General features: G+C 56.1%; 1 protein-coding gene across 1 annotated transcript; it reads right to left on the bottom strand.

Annotated features, from left to right (window-relative positions):
- Nucleotides 1-4,003: 4,003 nt before the first annotated feature.
- Nucleotides 4,004-22,429, bottom strand: ST14 (ST14 transmembrane serine protease matriptase). The gene is made up of 19 exons (XM_035009445.1): nt 22,367-22,429; nt 22,124-22,283; nt 21,669-21,796; nt 21,359-21,429; nt 20,386-20,543; nt 20,135-20,170; nt 19,660-19,900; nt 17,410-17,549; nt 16,997-17,094; nt 16,087-16,196; nt 15,866-15,996; nt 14,467-14,571; nt 14,038-14,148; nt 13,829-13,942; nt 13,408-13,530; nt 12,456-12,642; nt 5,605-5,879; nt 4,724-4,860; nt 4,004-4,607 (listed from the first exon to the last, which is right to left on the bottom strand). Exons 1-19 carry the CDS (start codon nt 22,427-22,429, stop codon nt 4,446-4,448), a joined length of 2,550 nt encoding a protein of 849 aa, XP_034865336.1. The 3' UTR covers nt 4,004-4,445.
- Nucleotides 22,430-22,924: the final 495 nt, after the last annotated feature.

Here is a 22,924-nt window from a genome sequence, read left to right as displayed (position 1 = left end):
GGGAGCCTGTCCCCCACCCCCCACAGGCCCAGAGCAATGGCCACTTGCTCAAAACCTCTCCGACATCCTGTTGTCAATGCCAGTGCTGGTCATCTTGTGGAAGGACAGTTTGAACCATCTTCTAGGTCATGCCAAGAGGTAAAAGCAGGTGACAAATACTCCCATTCCTGCTTTGGGGTTTGGTCTCGTCATTCTCGGTGGTACTTGGTGGTTTTGCCAGCTTTCTTCCTGATGGTCACCCTGAGGAATGACCCAGTGACAAGAGGCACCTGTTCTGAGACAGTGGTTACCCCCCACCTCCTTCCTTCCCTCAACCAACCACTCTTTTTTTTTGTCGTTTCTTTTATTTTTTTTTTTAAGATTTTATTCATTTATTTGACAGCAAGAGAGAGAGAGAGCACAAGTAGGCACAGAGGCAGGCAGAGGGAGAGGGAGAAGCAGACTCCCCACTGAGCAGGGAGCCCGATGCGGGGCTCGATCCCAGGACCCTGAGATCATGACCTGAGCTGAAGGCAGACGCTTAACCAACTGAGCCACCCAGGCGCCCTTCTCAACCAACCACTCTTACTGGGCAAACTGAGATGGCCTGGCAGCTAGGTGGAGCCCAGGGACCCCATCAGTGGCAACATTCTACCCAGGCTGGCAAAGCCCCAGCCCAGAAAATAGGCCGTGTGGCACAAAGGACTCGTGACCCGGTTCATCAGAATTCCCAAAAGCAATGGGGACTCATGCAGCCTACCTTCATTCTCTGTGAATTGTGTTACAATTTCCTTTCTTTAGGAAATGATGATGTCTGAACAATACATAGTTCATGGTGGGCCAGTGCCTAAGAGTATGAGCCAGATCACCAGCACCCAAGTCTTAGATCCAATAGGTCCTAAATGTGGGATCTTGGGCAATGATTTAAACTCTTAGTGACATGGGTTTCTGTCTGTACAATGGGAATGACCATAGTGAGGTTTAAAATAAATAAGAAAAGTAAAGCATGTAGAACACTTCGAAGGCGCTCATCATTAAGTGGGAGATCTGTTGGGCCCATGTACTCTTATGACTTCACAGTTCCAAGAAATTCAAATGTCTGAGAACCACTGACTTAAAGATCCAATTTCCCTGACGTGTGGGTGCAGGTGTGCAAAACACCCACATACACGACACATGCACCCACACATACACCCATGACTCCAAACCTAGAAAAGTGAAAAGCATCATTTCATCTCCAAAAGGGAGAGCCCCCCTAAATTCGAGACTGTAGGCACCCCAGAGTCCCTGGGGAGGGAGAGGGAGTCCTGGTGTAACAACCAGGTCATATTCCTGTGACATATTCTATTTGGGACCTTGGTCCCTAAAACGCACATCCTGCTCCTCCCCGCAAATGTGTGTGTGTGTGTGTGTGTGTGTGTAAGAACATACCTGCCTGTATGTCACAGCTATCTGCCAACTGCATGTCATAGGACGGTGTTTCACACTTGCTTGCTACTCTCAGTGAGAGCATGTACCTCCTACCCACAGAGGTGACCTCTCTTCTCAGCTCAAAAACTGTCTTCGACTCTGTCCTGGGAATGTCTGTCCTCCAGGTCCCAGTGTCTGAGGGCCAGCGGTCCTGACTGCAGATTAGGGGCGAGGGTACTAAAGGGGCCCCAGGCCCTAAAAAGCGACTAGAAGGCAGCAGAAGGCAGCCTTCTGAGAACAGGTGGACCCGGAGGCCTTCCCCATCCCACCTCACCTAACCGCAGCCCACCCCCAGGAAGCAGAGGGCAGGCCCCTCCCCTGTGACTGCAACAAGCCCAGCAGGGTCCGCGGCCCAGAAGGGAAATCCCGCGCTGCCCCCTAGTGGCTGGACAACTTCCCTCCCCACTGTATGGGTTCTGGGCTCTGGGTCTCAGAAGACTTCCGAACTGGGCTCATTGTCTATAAAGTCCATCCTAACTCATCCAAACTCACTGTTATTTCTGCAGAATCTATGTCTGGATCAGACCCCCTGTCCATGCAATTGGATTAAACACTCACTAAACTTTAGTTTAAATGTTTTTGGTTGGTGGCTAAAACAATTGAGGTTCAGGGTAGTTGGGGAGAACCAGAGAGATGGATCTTTGGAGACTAAGGAGCCTCAAAGTGATGGGCTTGACTTCCCATTACTTAAGGATTCTTAGGCTATTCTCATCTCCAGTCAGGAGTAAATGGATTTGGCTCCACGGTCTTTTTAAAAGAACTGACACTTCCTTGAGCTTCCGGGCATCAAATGTTTGAGGCTTCTAGGACAGGGCCAAAGTGCACGCCACTGCCCTGGGCGCCCGTGAGGCTGATGCTGTTAGCCTGTGGACACACTGCTAAAATGGTGGTAGGTCAGAATCACCTGGAACAACTTGCTAATGTGCAGACTACAGGGCCCCGCCCCAAGGTTTCTTTCTTTTTTTTTTTTTAAGATTTTATTTATTTATTTGAGAGAGAGAATGAGATAGAGAGAGCATGAGAGGGGGGAGGGTCAGAGGGAGAAGCAGGCTTCCTGCCGAGCAGGGAGCCCGATGCAGGAACTCCATCCCGGGACTCCAGGATCATGACCTGAGCCGAAGGCAGTCGCTTAACCAACTGAGCCACCCAGGCGCCCCCGCCCCAAGGTTTCTGATGCAGGTGTGGGTGAAGCATGAGCCTTCCCAGCTGGTGCTGCTGCTCTGGGGAGGGAGTTCTCAAGACCATGTTGGGCCGTGGTGGGAGAAGAGGATGCTACAGGCAGGCACGGACTGGCCTCCCAAACCCCACTGTGTGGGCAACCCCTTCTACCCCTGAGCCAGGCTGGCGGCCTGAGGGGTGTGCGTACTCGGGAAACAGAGCACAGGCAAAGCCTCTCCCTGAATGCCGGCCATTCACAACATGGCACCACCTGCAGAGGAGTCTTTGACAACCTCTTCTTTCTTCTACTTGTCACGCCTTGGTAAAGAATGGTTGCTCTTTCCCTTCCCCGGCAGGAAAATCTAACACGCACGCCTGCACAGCTGTGAAGACAAAACTTCTCCTCCCTCCAGAAAGTAAAACATTCCGGCTAAAATCAAAGAAGCAGCTGACCTCCTCCTAGAGCTCTGTCCAGATCGCTCCAATCAAACTGCGTTTTCCTCCCTTCCGTTCCCAAAACTCCTGGAGGGCAAAGGCTGTTGATTTAACAAGTATGTATTAGCATCTTCTAGGAGCCAGGCCTGAGCCAGGGATACGGTGATAAGCAAAGACCACGCCATCTTTGTTCATGACCTGGCCATCTGATTTCTCTTCCTAAGCCCCTTCTTTCCCCTAGCCCCAGCCCATACAGTGCCTTGGCATACAGAAGGTTCTCAAATGTCCCTTCAAGAACTCCCTAAGCCCTCCCTAGATCGTTGATGCCGTCATTCTGTGTCACTCCAAGCAAGGAGAGAGAATATTTTAAATTAATAAGTAAAAATCAAAGGTACACTGGAGACATGAGAACACTTAAGCAAAGCACCATCCCTCCTGCAAGGCTCAGGGACCATCTGCTCAGCCCACACTGGACAGCCTCGACATCGTGCCCGCCCTCATGTCTGTGTGCACAAGCACACACACGCGTACACAGAACTCACTTGATCACCTCGCTGCCCAAGGGAAAGCCCCACCTCCTCCTTTCTTCCTGGGACACACAGCTCCTCCCTCTCCTAGGGTGCCCAGGCTAGGCAGCCACGGCACACCCTTCCCACCTCATGCCTCACCGCCAGCCCCCCTCTGCCCTGCACACCCCTCCTTTCAGGGCACCAGGCCTTGGTCTCAGAAGCAAAACATAGCATCCCTTGCTGGCCTGGAGGCCACAGGGCACTGTGGCCTCTGCTCTTAGCCTGACTCCAGGGTCTGTGCTGATGGGAATTTAAACCCAGTTTACTGCTTGCAACTGGGGCTCGGAGGAAGGAGAGCCCATCAGGTCCAGTGAGAAAAAAAAATGTACCTAAAAACAGTTTACTCATACACACAAATACATACACTGAAGCCCACCCTAGGAGCTGGTAAAAATTCAGATTTTAGACCCATGTGTTTTCCAAGGTCCTCTGGCCTGGGTCTCCTGAACAGTGTGACCCTAGGAGCCTACAGTGCCCCCACCAGCCCCATCCTGGGGGTCCAAAAGCAACATCACAGCCGCTCCTGTATCAGAGAGGCAGAGCCCAAAGATTGTCCAGACGAGCCTCAGCCCAGTTTGGGACTGGAGGGGAGAGGCTGTGTCTTCAAGCCTGTGCCCCTTGGCCCTGCCAGTGTCCTCCCTCCCCACCTCCCATCCTCTGCTTCGGAGGTGAGGGAAGAGGGAAGTTTTCCAGGCCGAGGCACCCTCTCCAGAGTCCTGGGGATTCAGTTCACAGTCTGGGGTTCTGGGGAGCTCAAGTCAGGGGTGCGGTTAGCGATCCTGTCCTTGGCCCGCAGGTGTGCACGTTGGGGTGGCCCAACGATGGCCCCTGCATCTACACCCCAGTCTGCTCTTTAATCCAGTCCCGAAATTCAGAGATTCTCGTGTACACGCCGGGCTTGTCCCTCTGAGCACAGCCGTCACCCCAGCTCACCACGCCGGCCTGGAAAATCCGCCCGTCGGCCTCCACGCTGGACAGGGGGCCCCCGGAGTCGCCCTGCGGGGAGACCAGCGCCTCGTCGTTTGAGTGCCCGCCCGCGCCCGCGCCCGCGCCCTGGCCCCGCCCCCTACCTCGGGCCCCGCCCCCTACCTCGGGCCCCGCCCCGCGCGCACCTGGCAGGCGTCCACGCCGCCGCTGAGGTAGCCCACGCACATCATGCGCGGGGTGATCTGCTGCGGGAGCAGGCTCTCACAGGTCGTCTGGTTGATGACGCGAATCTCGCCCTTTTGCAGGACCAGCGCGCCCGAGCCTGGGGGGCGGGGGGCAGGAGTGCGGGACGAGGCTGAGCCGGGCCGTGGCGCCCCGACCGGCCTGTGCATCGGCCAGGGCCCCCTTCCAGGCTCTCCCACGGCAGTGACCTCACTAGCAAATCTCCGGACACAACCCCACTGCCCGTGGCTGACAAATGCTCAAGGAACTGGGCGACCGGTGACAGATCGGACGTTCGCGTGGGAACGGGGTGTGGGAAACGAGAAACAGGAGAGCGACGGAAAGCACCACGCAGCGGCTCCGGGGTTGTGTTAAGTCGGGTTCTTTCCCTATTTCCTCTGTCTATTCTACAGATTTGCCACAATGTGCTGTCGCACTGTGATAACTGATTTTTCCCCTTTGCCATTGACCAACGAACGTGCCTTCAGATGGAGGCAGAAGGGCCGAGGAGGCCGGGCTCCCGCCCAGGACCTGACACGGGCCCAGCTTGCCAGGCCCCCTGCGTCACACAGCGCTCCCACCAGTGTCCTTACGTTCACGGAGCACCATCTGGGAAGGTGCCTTACCCTCACTTCACAGGTGAAGAAACAGGCTCAGAGTTTAAGCAACCGCCAAGGTCACTCAGATAAATTCAGCGGCATGGCCAGGCCTTCCACCCAGAGCCCAGCCTGCACTTCACTCCTGAACAACCCGGCCCCGCCAGGCAGAGAGAAGTGGGGGCGGCCCAGCGGCCGCCAGCCCCGCCCCCCACTCCCCCCACCAGCCAACCCCTGCGCCCGCTCACCTCCTTCCTGGGTGTGGCCCCAGCCCGTGACCCAGATGGCCTTGCCGGCGGGGAAGCTGTGCGACGATTCGGGCAGGCAGATGGGCCTCACGGAGCTGCTGTAGTCGGCCGGCTTGTCCAGCTCCAACAGGGCAATGTCATAGTCGAAGGTGAAGTCGTTGAAGAACGGGTGGGCGATGATGCGCTTGAGGCCGAGCTCCTGCACCCCGGTGGCACTGCGCTTGCTCTGGTCGTGCAGGCCCAGGAAGGCGGTCCACAGCGTGTGGTCAGAGTAGCTGCGAGAGGGGCCGGACAGCTGCCTGAGCACGGACCTGCCACTGCCCGGACCGTGGACGGGGCTGTGGCTTCTGCGTGGCTCCTCAGCCGCCCACAGCACTCAGCCCCCTGTACCTCCTTGTTTCCCTCTTGTAAGAGATTTTTAATCTGATTACCAAAAACACATTTCTTAGCGATGTGATCTTTCACAGAAAGAAAAACACAGAACTCAGCACAAATACTTTTTTAACACAGTGGTACGTGTTCTAAGAACAAAATGAATTGGAAAGTAGACTGAACTTCATCTACTAGGTTTGCCGTTGGTGGTGGGACAAGTGTAGCAATTCTGAACTGTATCATGTATACTGGGGGACTGCACGAGTAAAGATAACACACTGCCATTGCTGGGAGCCAATTTCTGGTGCGGGAAAAGGGAGTAGGGGAGGAGGGAGTGCAATCAGAGGTAGCAATCAAAGCTCAGGATTTCTCCCAAAAAATGGCCCCAAAGCAATGACATCCCCAATAACACCCAGAACTTGGTTTCTATATATTCTTCTCCATTAAAAGGAACCAAGGCTCCCTGGAGAAATGGTTGATTTCAGGTCTGAAGCACGGAAGGCATAAAGCGACCTTGGAACATTTTGTTTTACCAGAAGTAAGCACGTGAGTGCTCAAACAATCATTGAGCCAGTTATCAGGACCATCCAAACATCAAAATGAACAACAGGATTAAAGTACTGTGCATGCTGAGTAATATAAAAGGGGGAGGGGAATCCATGAGTCCATCCTGAATCTGTAAGGGCAGAAGGAAAGCCACTCTTTACAGAAGAACACTAGCTAATAAATACAGAAGAAACAATATAACAAGAAATCGCATTTCGCATCTACCTTGGCAATAACCAACACCAGCAAGAATCATCGATGGATGCTAAAAACACTGGGTAAAAGATTGCCAGGGGGGCTCCTAGGGGGCTTAGTCAGTTGAACGTGTGATTCTTGATTCTGGCTCAGGTCATGATCTCAGGGTCGTGAGATCGAGTCCCACAACAGGCTCCACACTGGGCATGGAGCCTGCTTAAGATTCTCCTTCTCCCTCTGCCCCTCCCCGCCCCTCTCTCTCTCCCTCTCCAAAGAGAAACAACATGATATTCACACTGACTCAAAGTGTCATCCAAGATTATTCATAACAAGGGGGGGGCACGCTTATAATGGATGAAAGCCGTGGACCACACCTTAACCAAGTGATCAGACTATCCTCCCAGCCATTCCCACCAATGGGCTAGGACACAGCATCACCTATATAGTGTTCTCCGGGGGAAAAAAAAGTTTAACCTAACTCTAACCATGAAAAAACAATCAAAAAATCCAAACTGAGAGACATTCTGCAAAATAACCAGCCTGGACTTTTCAAACATGCAATGCCTAAAAAATAATAATAAATTTTTTTAAAAATAAAGGTTTAGGGGAACTGTTCTAAATTTAAGAGACTAGGGGCGCTTGGGTGGCTCAGATGGTTAAGCATCTGCCTTCGGCTCAGGTCATGATCCCAGGGTCCTGGGATCGAGCTCCACATCTGGCTCCTGGCTCGGCTGGGAGCCTGCTTCTCCCTCTCCCTCTGCCTCTCCCCTACTCATGCTCTCTCACTCTCTCTCTCTGTATCTGTCTCAAATGAATAAATAAAATGTTTAAAAAATAATAATAATAATAAATAAATAAATAAATTTAAGAGACTAAAGAAAACTAAGGACTAGTACAGAGCACAACCCTTGACTGGATCCTAGATTTAAAAAAAAAAAAAAAAGGCTACAAAAGACAATATCTGAGTCACTGGGGGACACCTGAAGCATGAAAGACGTGCTTGCCACTAGTTCTGTGTCCACACTGTTGTTTCTGGAGGTGATTCCCATATTGTGGGTATGGGGGGGAGCTCTCGTTGTTGGGAGACACGAGCTGAAGTACTTGGGGACAGGTGTCATCATGGCTGCACCCAACTCGGAGACAGTTCAGAAAAACGTGCGTGTGTAAAGAGAGAGAAATAAAACAAATGTGGTCAAATTCAACAGGTAGTGAATGTAGATAAAGGGTACGAGGGTATTCACTGTCATTTTTTCCTTCATTATATTTGCAATTTTTTTGTAGGTTTGAAAATTTTTTCAAAATAAAAAATTGGGAAAAGTCTATCTTTAAAATAGAAAGTCTGCATGAGGAAGAAAAGCACGAAGATCAGCTTCACTTTATCCAGCCTATCAAGAGAGTCAAGAGGCTAGTGAAGTGGCCAGTGCTAAAATGTCCTGGCACGGCGCCTTCTCTCCTCGGGGCTCTGAACCCTACCTCCTCCTCCACTGTCTCTCTCCCCCTGCCCCTGAAGCCCAGCTCACCGGCCCTCCGCTAGCCCCGCCCTCCGCTAGCCCGCCCCTCCGCTAGCCCCGCCCTCCGCTAGCCCGCCCCTCCGCTAGCCCCGCCCTCCGCTAGCCCGCGCCTCTATCCCCTCCTCTCCGTTCCTGCTGCCACCTCCCTGCAGAACCTCACACTCGGACGGCAGCACTAGCCTCCAAACCGGTCTTTTTGCCTCCGGTCTTTTTAATCTGTTGCTACCAGATGAGAACTTCCTGAAAACTTCTTTTGTGAGAGCCGTTTTTAACAGCCCGAAATGATTCCAAGACCCACCAGATCAGCCAGGCATTCTGTATCTGCATTAATTCTGCCTTACCCTTTCTGACTTCTCCCAACCATCTGTGGTGTTCCAGGAACTGCATGAGACCTAACCTCCAAGTGTACCGCGTCCTCGGGGAGGGAGCCATGAAAACCACCCATGACAGCCCAGCATGGGTGACCTCCAGAATGATGGTCAGCAAGCTATGGCAGAGTATGGGGTGGGAGGTGGGTGGCGGGGAGAGGAAGCATGTCATGAACAAGACCTTGGAGATCAAATAGGACTTGGCTAGTCAAAGCCTGCAGGTGGGGGAGAAAGCAGCAAGACCACAGAGAGCCAAGGGAATGTTTAGATACCCCCCGAAATTGAAAATACGGAAGCTGTGAGGGCAGGACGGGAGACTGAGCCTGGAGAGATGGCACGGGCCAGAGAATGTGGCCCTGTTGGTCATGTTACACCTTTTCTGCTTTATCCTACAAGTTACCCCAAGCAAGGGGTTGATGGGATCAGATTAGCTCTTTGGAAAGACCACTCCCACCTTGTGGAGACAGGCAGGCATGCTGAGAAGCAAGAGGGTGATCAGGTAGAGGGCGCTGCAGCTGCTAGAGGGCAGCAGCAATGTGAGGGGGGAAAGAGTACAGAGATGGTCTGGGATATTTAGCAGGCAAGGGCCGGCGATTGAAAGGATGGGATGGGTGGGGTTGGGGGGACAGGGTGGGAGAGTCATCCTCCTCCCCTCTGGCACCATCTGTCTGTGATCTCATCACCTGCTACAGACATCCCTTTGTCACCCTGCGCCCATGCTAAGCCCCGTGCCCCCACCCCCTTGCCGGCCCCATTCACCCAGCAACCCCAGCCCCTCTTTCTCGAAGGTTCCTCACATTAAGCCTGCCAGGATGGTCTTTTCTCTCCAGTCCACATTCCTCGGTCGAGGACAGCCTTCGACTCTTTGAGCAGACTTAGTCTCTAGTTGTTGAAGGTACACACGCTCACCAGCAACTGAGAGACCAAGTGTGAAGGTCCAGCCACTGAGGCGCCCCAGGGGCTGCCGTGGGGTTGGGAGGGCACTGGTGGTAGCCATGCCAAGCTCTCTTCTCAGTGCTGACACGTCAAGTCATTTCATCCCCCAGGCAGCCCGTCAACGTAGGGCTGCCCATTCTTAGATGAGGACTCAGACTACAGAGAGACTAAGTAACTTGCCCAAGATCACACAGCTAGTAAGTCGTGGACAGGACTGAACCCAAGCAGGCTATGCTCTTAACCACAGCAACACCCTGCGAGCACCTGCCAACTCAGAAATGTGTCCAAAGTAACTGCCCTCCAGATTCTTGCACACTTCACACCCACCTGCCTCTGCTCACACCCTTCTTTGTCTGGAAGGTCTGCGTCACCTTGTCCAGTTGCAAACACTCTCAGGTTTCAACACTCACACCAGACACCCCTGCTCACAGAGGCACTCTTAAGTCTCCATCCCCCGCCCAGGGGGGAGTTCTCGACTCCCACACGCCGGGCCCAGGTAACCTGTGCACAGTTCCCACACAGCACTTGCCGCATTCGCATGTACGTGTGTGTGCGTGAGCACGTGTCATGTATCTCGTCCCCCCAGCCTGGGAAGCCTGGGAAGTGCGGGGAAGAAGGCTTATTCATCTCTGTCCCCAGGTGCTAATAACAGCAGGGGGTGTCGAATGGATTAACTGCACTATCACTTGGCGGAAGTAAGACTGATGATCAAGAGAAAATGAAGAAAAAGGAAATGAGACATTCAGTGATGAAGCAAGAGAAAGAGGGAGAAGGAACAGAGGGCACGGGGACCATACATGGAGATCCTGGCTCGCCCTGCTGAGGGTCTAGACGCAGTGGGATTGCAGTAACACTGAGGATATGGGGCCCGGTCTCGCTGTCCTCCGATAACAGGATTCCCGCCCCGGGAATGGCTCATTCCAGGCCTGGGCCAGGGAAAATACAAGACAGGCCTAGAGCACCTGGTAGGGCCAGAAAGCATGGAAGTGGCTCAAAAGAACAAAAGAATGGGGGCAGATCAAAGGGACACAAGAGCCAACCTGGGAGAGAGTGCCATGGTCGAATCTGGAACAATCTGAGCAACAAAGTCGTATCAGGGCATTGGATTACAATCCAAAGAAATGTAAATAAACATGAGTCCATACGAATAGAAATAGCTAACTAAATAAATAAATGGAAGAGAAGGGACAAAGCTTCCTCACAGAAGAATTCCAAACTGGCTCACTTCCAAAGAATAAAGAAAGGGGGCCTTCACCGCGAGGCAGCCTGGCAAACACTATCTCAACCAGCGGAGGATTCACGTTACCGGTGATAAGTCAGGCTGGTAGCCCGTGCCCGCTGATGGCATGTGATATTCTTTCCAGACACTCAGAGGCGCAGTCTAATCATGACAAGAACATCAGACAAACCCAGACTGGGGTGGGGGGGCATTCTACAGGACCCCTGGCCTTCGAACTGTCAAGATCACAAAAACAAAGCAGACTGACTGAGCAACTGTCGCGGATCGGAGACTGGGGACAGGGGACAACAGTGCGAAGTGGTAACGTGGACTGGCTCCTGCAGCAGAGAGGATCTGAGAATAAACCCCACGGGACGCCACCAGAGCCTGCGGTGGTGTTCATGGCAGGGCCCAGGGGGTCCTCAGTGCTGACAGACGCACCCCGCCCACGAGAGAAACTGGGTGAGGGTACGCGGGAACGCCGTACTATCTCTGCAACTCGTCTGGATCCCGAGATAGTTTCTTTTACAAAATTCTTAAGTAAGCTCCCATCACCCCAAAAAGGAATCAAATGATTTCTGCCCAGGGTAGAGCAGAGTATGAGAAAATAAGAGGGAGGGCAGTTGGGCGGGACGAGGCTGCCCTTCAGCCCAGCGGGGCCCCGGGGACCACGGCCCTGACCTGCTCCCTCCGGACCTCTGCAGTCACCGCCATCACGCGTGCCTATGGGCACCTGCCCGGCCATGCTCAACACCTGTGCTTCGGTGTCCTAGGCCCTGGCTCTCCTGAGACTTCACAGTGCTTCTTCTCTCCTCCCCGCAAGAGGGTGACTGTGGCAGCCCAGTCACCTCTCACAGCTGCCTCTGGCAGAAGGGTACGCGCCCGGCAGAAGGCACTGAGGGTGGGGAGCCCCTGGAAGGTCCGCTCCCCTCAGAGGAGGCTGTCCCACCAGACTTCCTCCCTGGCCAGTAGCCACAGGGCCTGGGCCGGCTGACTCGAAGACACAAGGAGCTGGTCAGGCTCCCCCCTCCCGCTGCCCTGCCCCCCCTTCCTGAGATGCCAGCAGGACCCTTCCTCAGTGACCTCCCCTGGGCCAGGCTGGACCCTGCCCGTAGGCCCGAGGCCCAGCGGGCAGAGCGCACTGTGTGCCAGGCGCAGAGCTCAGGGTTTCAGGTGCACAAGCACAGTACTCTCGGGCCTCCAGGGATAAGAACTCACGGTGTCGCTGTTCCTACGGAAGAACCCGAGGCCCAGGAAGTGTGAAACACCAGCCCACGGCCACTGGGCAAGCAGAGCTGGAGCGTGAATGTGAGTCTGAACCGGTCCCAGGGCGGCCCGGTGCACAGACCGCCCACACATGCCTTGGAACCCGCACACCCAGGCTCGAGCCTGCCTGTGCCGCTCCCCAGCTACACGCCCGCAAGCACACGCCCTGACCTCTCTGAACCCCCGTTTCTGTAGAATGGGGACATAACCAGACCCACCTAACCAGGTTGTTAGGAGAGGCACTGAGATACTGCTTTACGGAGAGGGCGCACCTAACAGGGGTCTGTTTTTGTGATGACTGTTATTAAGCCCCATCCTGGGGGGTCTGCCACGCCTCCTGGTCCTGTCGCAGCGCCATCCGCCCTGGCATGACTTACACACCGGGGGCTTTCCAAGCCCAGAAAACATAAGGAGAACCCCTCCCAGCCAGCGGCCCACCTGAATTCTCTGTCGTCGATGAAGCAGTGAGCTGCTGACACCATCCAGTTGGGAGAGATGATCGAAGCCCCGCACACGTGGCCCTGGCCCAGGACATGGAGGCTGACCTGCCAGGGCCACTCACCTTCGTCGGCATTCGTGCCCCCGACGACCCGGGACTGCCTGGAGAATGACCGCAGCCCACAGTCTGGGAGGCGCAGAAAACGCACAGGTCAGAGAGTCAGCTGGGGGCACCAGCCCCCCGCCCCCTTCCCCGCGCCAGGCTCAGCAAGGGGCCGTGTGAGGCAGTCACCTTTTCGTGGGACCCCCTACAATTATCTCAGAGACTCAGAGACCCCTACTGACATTCCCCTGGCCTCTCTCCCTCCTTCCAAACCCAAAACCCTCACACTCCCACCCCCCCATCCCTGTCCAAATGCATTTAGAGGCCTTCAGACATCTGCCGGTTTGCTTGGATTTAATTTGAGTGTCATTTGCCTAGATTTCCTTGCTGACTGCTGACGGGCACAGCTCTCAGAGGAAAGAGCGGATGGGTGGCGTGACATCACAGAACGGCTATAGCTGCGCTCAGATTCAACCTATGGCCAGCACTTCTGAAATACACCCGAGGCCGCAAACTGAAGCATGGGTGTGCTGGGGGCAAAACCCTGCCGGCTGCTCCGGCAGGCTGTGCCCTCTCTCTTCCAGGCAGGATGGCCAGCAGGGGCCAGCCCAGCACCTTGGCCGGGACGTCAGCTCTGCCACAGAGGAACTGACAGGCTGGCGGCCCCAGGCCCTGCCTCCAGGATCACAGTGCCTCTGTGCCAATCAGCAAAGTCATCCTTTCCCCCAGGCAAACACACCCTCTCACTAGGGCAGAGCTAGGTGAGTGAGGCACTGGCATGAGTTCCACCTCCGTATGTGCCTTGCACAGTGAACAACCTGCACAACTGTATGCAGTGGGCCTGCTCACCACAATTCTTCTCATCTGAGCCATCGCTACAGTCCTTCTTCCCATCACACTCGGGGTTGCTCTTGCTCAAACAGAGCCCATTCTGGCAGCGATAGGTGTGTTTGGAGCAGGCAACAGTTCTCACTGTTCAAGAAGGAGTACAAGGAGCAGGCAATCAATTCCTCTGCAGCACCCAACCAAAACCTAATGACCCATCCTCCTTATGCTCCTCATCAAGCCTGTCCCACCCATCCGCACCCATGCCCGTGTCCTCCCAGCCTCGCCAAAGGTTCTCCACCTTCCGGAAGATTCTCCCCCTACTGACGCACTTTCTCATCACACTTAACACCTAGGGTGGTTTGTGTTTGTTAAACTTGGGACCCCCTGCAGCGTGAATGTGCTCACGGCGGCTTCCTTCCTTCCTGCTCCCACCAGGCCTCACCGAGGGCACACGTGGCCTCGTCAGAGCCGTCGCCACAGTTGTCCGTCCCGTCACACTGCTGGTTCTGTGGGATGCACTTCCCACTGCCACACCTGAAGGTCTGAGCCGGACAGCCTGGGGGTGGGATGCACCAACACTCAGCAGCGGCTCGACAGCCCCTGCTGAGGGTGGGCCGCAGGGAGGCCGGTCCAGCCCCACCCCACACTCACTGCACTCCAGCTCGTCGCTGTTGTCCCCACAGTCGTTGATGCTGTCACACCTCCAGAAGAGGGGCTTGCAGAACTTGTTCTTGCACGTGAACTGGTAGGTGGCGTTGCATTCTAAAGGGAGTAAGGGGTAGCATGCAGCTGGGCTCCGGGCCCTCGCTCTTGACAGTAATCATTGCTCTGCTTCCCAGGGAAGCAGGCGCGACCAGACAGCTGCCTGGGGACCCCTTTCCCTGCTGGAGGTGTGGGGGTTGGTTCTGGGGCATCCCGGCGTCCCAAGCTATGGAAGCTGAGCCTGGTACTGCAGAAATTCTCTACTCTGCAGAAATACCCAAACCGCGGAAGGAGGGGTGGGGCGTGAGGTCTACATGGGGCGTGGGGGGTGGGGACGGCGTCCAGGAGCGGGGCACGGCGTGGGCAGAGGGGACTCACGGCAGTTGAGCTCGTCACTGTAGTCCGTGCAGTCCGCCCAACCATCACAGCGCAGCTCCTTCTGGATACACCTCCCCGTGCTACACATGAACTTACCCGGGCACGCTGCAAGGGAGAGGGCAGGCCTCAAGTCCACGGCCACCAGCCCCGCCTCCCACGCCGGCTGCCCTCCCTCGGGGCCACCCTCACCGCCACACTGAGGACCAAACAGAAAATTCTTCCCCGTCCAGCCCTCAGTGTAGAGAGGAGCAGGCTGCAGTTGGCACCGAGGGCAGGGGTGTCCCAGCCCCACCCAGCTGTGGCAAGTGGGGTTCCTAGAACCTACAGCCAGCACGGAAGGGCCAGCCGCAGACCCACAGCGAGGGGCCCCTCCTGACCGCCAGTGACCAAGCCCCAGGGAGCTCCAGACAAAGTGGAGAGAGGCTGGCTGGGTGTGCACTCGGCTCTCCTGCCCTGTGTCCTGGCCGGCCACATGGCCCCAAGTGCCAGGCTCCCCCTGCCCAGCACGGAGCAACCGAAGCTCAGCGGATCGATGACGTACGCATCCTATCCAAGTGCCAAATGGCATCCTGAGATTTCCTTACTTCTAAGGCCTTTCCCACATTTCCGTGTTTCTGCAATTAGAATGTGTCTGCCAACCAACGTCGTGAGGCCGGGGACAGAGCTGAGGGTGGATGGGGGTGAGCCTGGCCCGGAAGGTGGGGCCTTCACCTGTGTGCCTCATTGGTGCTTCGCTACTTATCAAAGGGCTTCGGTCGGCCAGTTACACTCTGGGTGGTGAGCGGTGCGGTTGCGTTTTAACTCAAATTTGGATTCTCGTGTGTCGTTAAAATGTCTCCTGGAAGGTTACTCTCTGACGTGGGGCTGACACAAGAAGTCACCATGGATGCGGACGAACTTCTCTGCACACAGCAGGCAGGGAAACTAAAGGCCACAGAAACTGCCCCATCTCTTAGATAGAGACTGCAGAATTTTCAGAGCTCGGGGTAGTTCATGTGACAAGTCCTGCCCCAGGATCTTCTCCCGTGTCTCAGAATTACGCTGCCATTCCCCAAGGGGCTAAAAGGCCACAAAGACAGGCACGGATCGGCAGAGGCGTGGCCATGCTGAAACACAGGCACAGATGGCCCAAAGGAACCCGGGGGCCCTCGGGCTCCGGGGCCTCCCACAGGGACTCGAGGGCACGGTCTGTACCAGCATTCCCTGCCCACCTTTGCCAAGAAATGCATTTATGGCAGCCTTTTATTTTATCCCTCCAAAGGCCACAGGAGTGATATGCACCTTGCACTCTCTGGTATCTCAGACTCAGGGAAGCACAGTGCTAGGAAGACACAGAGCAGAGGTTCGCTGCGAGCCAGTCCCCCTAGCCAGGTTCCTCCTTCTAGAGACGTGTACTCACGGTCACTGGAATCATAGGAGAGGTACTCGGCCAGGAAACCCGTGTCGGTGTGAGACTGATCGGAGTGGAAGCGCACTGTGATCCTGCTGCTCCTGCTGGTAACTACAAACTGGGGCCTCTCTCCACAGTACCTGCAGGGGGCGGTCAAGGGTAAGGAGGGGATCCGGAGGGGCTGGGGGCACCCCTGCCCCTCCAGCACGGCACTGTTCCAGGGCACTCACTTCTCCCCGTTGACCTCCACGTAGTCCTTGGGGCAGGAGCCCGGGGGAATGTTGGGCTCCACCAAGTAGAAGAGCTTGAAGAGCACTTTCACATTTTGGTTGTTGGGCACCTAAGGAGGGAGATGCTGCTGGGGGGTCTGCTGCGTCCTTCCCTCCTCCTAAACCCAGGGACGCGGCGTGCTGCTGGCCACGGGCGCTGGGGGACCATGGCACACGGCACGGCTGCTGCGTTTTTTCTCTCCGACCCGTGTGGGCAATACGGAACACACAGCAGGAGGGCCTCAGGTTGGACGTTTGGAAGAACTTCTAGCCTCAGAGGCAAGAGACGCTCTTCTATTCCTAAAGAAAGCTGGAGGTCCTCCCGGCATCGTGGAAGAAAGGAAGGCGAGCCGGGTCACTGACTCGGAGGGCGTGAGGGGCGGCCCGGGTGGCAAGACTCTCGTCTCGCTGCCGTCCAGCAAGCGCTTTCTCCACGCCTCACGCGCATTCTGCGACTTCACCTCTGAGAGGCGGGCACCGTTACTCTCCTCTTACCCAGGAGCAAGCTGAGGCACTGACAGGTGGGGTGACTGGCCCGAGGTCCGTCAGGCGGCCGCTGATCAAGAGCTAGGATTTGAGTCTTGGGGACGCCGTAAGATCAGCCCTCCTCCACCCTGTCCCACCCTGCAAGGCTTTAGCTACTTGCTGTTTGGGAGCTGCTAAAGGAGCCCATGTCCCTCTCCTTGCCCTTCCTCACTTGCCATCCTAGAGCAGCCCTCTCTCTTGTCTTCCCTCCCCCTTGAGCTCTCCTGCCCTCTCTCCCGCTTCCGCCTCCTCCCCCCTCCCCCCCCACTTTCTGCCGCCCTCTCTCCCGCTTCCACCTCCTCCCCCCTCCCCCTTTCTGCTCGCAAGGGCGCCCCACAGCTCCTACCTCAATGTCCCACGTGCAGTTCACGTTGGGCGGGTAGTGGCCAGGATAGTAGGGGCTGCTAAACGTCCCACGGGTGCCACGTAAGTAGCCTCCACAGCCTGAAAGGAAAGGCAGGAGAAAGAGCCTGAGGATCGAGGACCCCGGCAGAGCCGGCCCTCCCTTCTCTCAAGCTGCGTGCCTGGGCACTTGCACAGCCCGCAACCAGTGGCTGGGAAGTGTGAGTGCTGGGAGTCCGACCCCTTCAGGGAGGGCTTCCGACCCACATGAGAGGCAAAAGGCCCTGTGGCTGAAGGTTCCCACCTCTGTCACCGGCCAAGGCCAGTTCACCAGCCGAAGGGTTTGTCCTGCGCCTCGTGGGCTCAGGCCCACCCCCCGGATCGGTCCCTCCTCTGCCCCGCTGTGCCCTTCCTTACGGCTCAGCTTAGGCAGCTGGAAGAACGTGGCCTCAAAGCCAGGGTGTCGCCGCTCGGTGTTGGTGATCAGCGTGACGAGCAGGACATTCTGGGAGGAGAGGAAGGTCAGGTTGTAGGAGGGAGGGTAGGTGCCACACAGCCTGTGGGGGGGCAGAAGGGGTGCGTGTTACCGAGAGCACAAAGAAGCCCGGCGTCCCTAACCCCGGTCCCATCCACAAAAGGCCAAGGGTGGGGTCACTCCAAAGCCCCTCCCTGCAAAAACGACCTGACTAAGAATTTAGTTGTAAGACTGTCTTTTAAACAAACAGCAAAAACTCGGAAACCTCGACTACCTGACCACAGAAGATTCATTCAACGATGAGGTAAATAATAACAATAATAGTAACAGGAAGGGCACCAACACCACTTAGGAACATGCCAGGCACTGCTTAGTGCTATGTATCTATTCACTCAGGCGTTCTTCCTAACAACTCTAAGTAAATACTATAATCCCCCCTTTACAGACCAGGAAACCGAGGCACAGAGAGGTGATATAACTTGCCCAAGGATCCACAGTTAATAAGTGACTGGGCTGAAAACAAAACTCAGGCATCCTGGCTCTGGAACCGACGCAGCCAAGGAATATGTCCCGATGCTTCCACACAAGAACGCCACATTATGCGACCATTACAAATGACAGAAACGAGCTTACTGATTCGGAAAGAGCATCATGATATACTTCAGTTTTAAGAAGCAAATAGCAAAACCAAATGTGCCCTATAATCCTATTTTTATTTTTTTTTAAAGATTTCATTTATTTATTTGACAGAGACACAGCGAGAGAGGGAACACAAGCAGGGGGAGTGGGAGAGGGAGAAGCAGGCTTCCCCCCAGGACGCTGGGATCATGACCTGAGCTGAAGGCAGACGCTTAATGACTGAGCCACCCAGGCGCCCCACAATCCTATTTTTAAATCTGTACACAAATGTACCCATACACAGCAAAAAGAGTGAAGAACGTATATCACAAATCTCACAGTGATTACTTCTAGATAGTAAGATTATGATTGAGGTTTGTGCTCTTTGTGCATGTCTGTTTCCCAGTTTTTCCTTTCAGAGCCATGTGCTGATTTTGTTGTACAGTTCATAAACTAGAGAGAAGGAAAGAAACCTTGCAGAAAAAGGGTATTCAGCCTGGAGACCTGGCTGCTGAGCTGTGGCGGCAGATGGTTCTATCCTGTTTGGAGCCTGAATTCTAGCCCATTATTTATCACAAAACGTCTGCCCAGCTCATTTCTGCAGACAGCAAGGGAAGGCTCTGGCCCACTGAGTCAGGGAGAGCTGAGGAGGGGGCAGTCCACCCCCACCCGCAGCACTGTGAGAGGCGCGCTCCATCCTGTTGGGGGTGGGGGTGGCCATCTGGGCACCCCCACCTCCTCAGCAGGTGTATGATGCCTTTATTTCCTGTAATCCTGATGCTTTGGCCACTGGGGCCTTGCTGACTCTGGAGACACTGCCCCTCCCAGGACTAGCCAATTCCCACTCACCCTTGGGCAAGCCTTTCACATGCAAACACCCCTCAATCCAGAGCCCACACCCCAACCACCTCCTCCATGGGGCTCTTCCCTCCAGGCGACCACCCACCCTAATGGAGGTGGCCCTAATCACCCCACAACCAGGTCCCAGACAACCAGAGATGGCCCTGTGCCCCAGAACCCACTGGAATTATTTGAACCAGCCAATTCTTAACCTGCATACAAGGCCTGGCCTTGCCTTTCCCGGAAACCATGACAAAGGCTCTGGCCCCTGTTTCCCCCCAGCCCCCTCTGCCTCCTGACTGACCCTGGGGCTTCCCCATGTGGCCCCACACCTGGGGACTGCCCCTCCTCTTGGGAACTGTCAGGAACAAGTGATCATTGAAAAGATCCTGATTTTTTCAATCCTGATCCATCGGCCTCAACATAAGTGAGTGTAATAAAGTGGGGTCTGCACCTCCACGCTGGCGAGGAAAGGAAGCGCACCCAGCTCGCGGGCACCGAGGGGCCGCTGAGTCTTCCTCACCCTGGCCACAGTTGATGAGATCGCCTCTGAGCTGCTCTGCGGGAGCTCACGCCGAGGCCCACACACACCTGATCCCTGCTGCCTGGAACGTGTGCGGGGGCCTCGAGTCCCATAGTCTATCTCCAGCCCATGCTGTGCTTCCCTCCGTGGGCAGCCACCAAGCCCACCACCACCCCACCCCCGCCCGCCTCTGTGTCCCCGGGACACTCACTGCACCACGGCACGCGGCTCCACGGGGCTCAGAGTGTCATACACCATGACCAGGTCACTGCCACGGTCGTCACAGGACGCGACATCAAAGCTGCGGAAGGTGAGGCTCAGCACGGACTCGGCATCCCCCCGCAGGGTCCACTGGCAGCGGGCCCGAGCCGGGTACGGGCTGTCGGGGAAGCCGGGCGTGGTGAAGCGGGTCAGCTCCCCGCTCCGGGCGTGCAGGGCAAAGCTGCAGCTGTCTGTGTGGGAGACAGAGCGGCCGTGGGGGAGCCACCCAGAGCCTCCCTGGTGGTGCACCCAGGCCCTCCGAGATGTCCCAGGCTGCCCTGGACCCGGGAAAGACCGAAGAGGGGGCTTCTCGTGGCCTGGGAGAGACGGGGGGGGTTGTGTGTGCATGATTTGGGGACCCCCTTGACTGAAGGGGCATCTGGCCACATCAGTCCTCTTCTCTGGGAGATGGGCGTGATACTTACTGTCCTGGGCGGTCTGTACTGTTCTGGAGTCAGTGGCTGAAGAACAAGAAGGAGAATGAAGTATTTACTGGCGTGGTCGATTTCCTCATTCCTGCTTCCTTGCTCCCTTGGAGGGGGGTGCGGGGCCAGCAGGCAGTCTTCCCTTCCGTGCCCTGGCTCGGGAGTGCCATTCCCCCAACGATCCAGGGCCTGGCCCTGCTCCACCGAAGATGGGCCCAACACACGCCCACCCCTAGCGTCCCTGTACTCACGGAAGGCCACCACGGAGGTCAGCACGAAGGAGCTGAGGGCGCGGGCACGGGGCGGCAGTATGATCACACGCTCCTCGGCCATGGCACGCTCGGCCTCCTCCACCAGGTACTTGGGGATGCTGAACTCGGACCAGTAGTAGGCGATGACGCTGCCCTCACTGGGGGAGAGGGGTGAGCCTGAGGCACGGGGTGGGGCGGGGGGGCGTGCTGGGCACCCCACCTGTCCCCATACTCTCTCCCAGATGCCCGGCGCAGACCGGACGGCTCAGGCCCCCAAAGAGACCTTCCTCCAGGCAGGGGCGCACCCCAGATTCTTTTATGCTTCCCCACCTTTTGATCCCTTAAGCCAGACATCTTGCCCCTTGACCCTCTACTCTCAGTCTCACGCCCAACCAGACGTGTTCTGGGGCCAGGTCGGGTTTAGGAATGGGACAGCAGCCTTGGGCTGTGGACCCAGCTCTCCCGCTAGCTTGGGCGCACTGAGCAACAAATTCTTAAGTCTGCCTCCTCATCTCGGAGAGAGGATGCGAATGCCACCTGCCAAACAGCATTCATAAGGATTAAATTAAACTAACAAAATCAAAAGCACTTTTGAGATAAAGTCTATTTTTAAAGAAGCATGTTGAAGGCTGGTTGAGCAAGAAAAATATGAAGACTCACTGAAGCCTTCCAAAGCCAAGTTTGGAAAAGTAACACACGGTCACCACCATTACTGAACGGCGTCTGTGGCCACTGCATTCACCTGCATTCACCCGTATCACCTGCATTCACCCACGTCACCCTGGCAACGCCCCTGCAGTGACCCCTGCCCGGGAGACAGCACGATGCCGTGAGCTACGGGAAGAACAGGGCCTGGTGCCCTGCTCCCCAAGCCAGACCTTGCGGCTCCATCACCCCGCAATCTGCGAGCTCTCTGTCCCCCAAACACACACACACTGTACTGATCCCACCCAGCCTTCTCCCCAGCACCCACCTGAAGGCAGTCACGGCCGACTCCTTGTGGTAGGGGCCCAGGGATGGCACCCCACTGTATAACAGCTTCAGCTGAGGGAAGGAGAGAAGGCTCACGGCTGGCCAAAGAGCAGCAATAACCCCCCCTGCCCAGGCCTGTGCCGCCTCCGCCCCCTGGGGACCTGAGCCCCCTTCCCAGGTGCCTGGAAGCCCACGCCACCTGCAGCCCAGGATCTGGGAGGAAAGGGAGCCGTGTCCTCTCGGCCCGGGTGAGGTGGGAGTGCCAGGGCAGACAGCAGGGACGGGGCTCCCTGCCCAGGGGCTGGACTCACCGCTTCCTTCACCTTATTGGCCAGGTTTGTAAACTCAGTGGAATTGGAGTTCTCATAGGCATCCAGAAAGTTCTCATTTGTGATCCTCAGGTAGCCATTGAAGACTTTCTGAACCCGCACGTTCCGGTCTATGGGAGACCAGAGAGGGAGGGTGGTCAGAGGAAGCGACGCCGTCCCCGCCGCCATCCTCAAGCTGCCCTCAGCAACCCCCAGGGAGCGAATGCCAGGAGGGGCCAGTGGACACATGAGCCTCTGGGCCAACACTTCTCCCTTATGGCTTCAAAGAGCCAGGGGAGACAGAGCCCTGGACCCTTCCTCATCTGCCCCCCATCTGCACCCCCCGTTCTCTCCCTCACGTCCCCCGCAACCGGTAGCCCCCGCTTCGGTCCACTGAGAGGGGAGGTACAGCCACCCCCAAACCACCCGTCCCAGAGCCACCCCCTGGCTTTACTCACACTGGAAGTGCCACACCAGGAAACAAGCCACGAGAGAAAGCAAGAATAAGCCGACCAGCACGGCCACCAGCACCACCCAACGCTTCGGGCCCCGCTTCTCAACCTTCTTGGTGTTGTTGACTGGCAGGAACTCCACACCTTCCTCAATGCCGTTCATGCTCTGAACAGAGAAATGCAACACAGCTCAGACACTCTCCCTCCCCTCAACAGCCTCCCCAGCCCTGCTCCGGGAAGAATGGTTACCCTTTGTAAGGTCCCGCTTGGAGAAAAAAGCAAGGAGAACTGAGAAGTGGTCTTCTCATCCATGCATCCCCGTGTCTGGGCAGCACCGCACATGTATCGCTTAAGAATTGATAATTTAAATGAAAATGAAACCCAGTCATGGAGGCTTTCCACTTAAATGAATCATCTTTGACGCAGGTGGACGCCCGTGTGTGGGGAGAAAGGGCCATGCCCGGGGCCACGATTGGCTGTGTCAACTTCTACAGGCAGCCCCTCCTTCAGCTGACACAGCCCTGGGGCGTGGTGCAGAGAGCCCCTGCCAGCTTCAGTCCCCACTGATCACGGAGGGGGGAGCCTATGGGCCGCACAGAAACCGTACACCCTACCCAGTGGCCTTGCTCTGCCAATGTTTTTTTGTTTTTGTTTTTGTTTTTGTTTTTTTAAAGATTTTTTTTATTTATTTATTTGAGAGAGAGAGAATGAGAGAGAGAGAGCACATGAGAGAGGGGAGGGTCAGAGGGAGAAGCAGGCTCCCTGCCGAGCAGGAAGCCCGATGCGGGACTCGATCCAGGGATTCCA

The sequence above is a fragment of the Mirounga leonina genome, unplaced genomic scaffold, assembly GCF_011800145.1.
Source record: "Mirounga leonina isolate KUSES-001 unplaced genomic scaffold, KU_Mleo_1.0 Mir_153, whole genome shotgun sequence".
Taxonomy (NCBI): Eukaryota; Metazoa; Chordata; class Mammalia; order Carnivora; family Phocidae; genus Mirounga; species Mirounga leonina.
The sequence above is the reverse complement of the archived record's forward strand: the minus strand, read 5'-3'. Positions and strand labels throughout refer to the sequence as shown.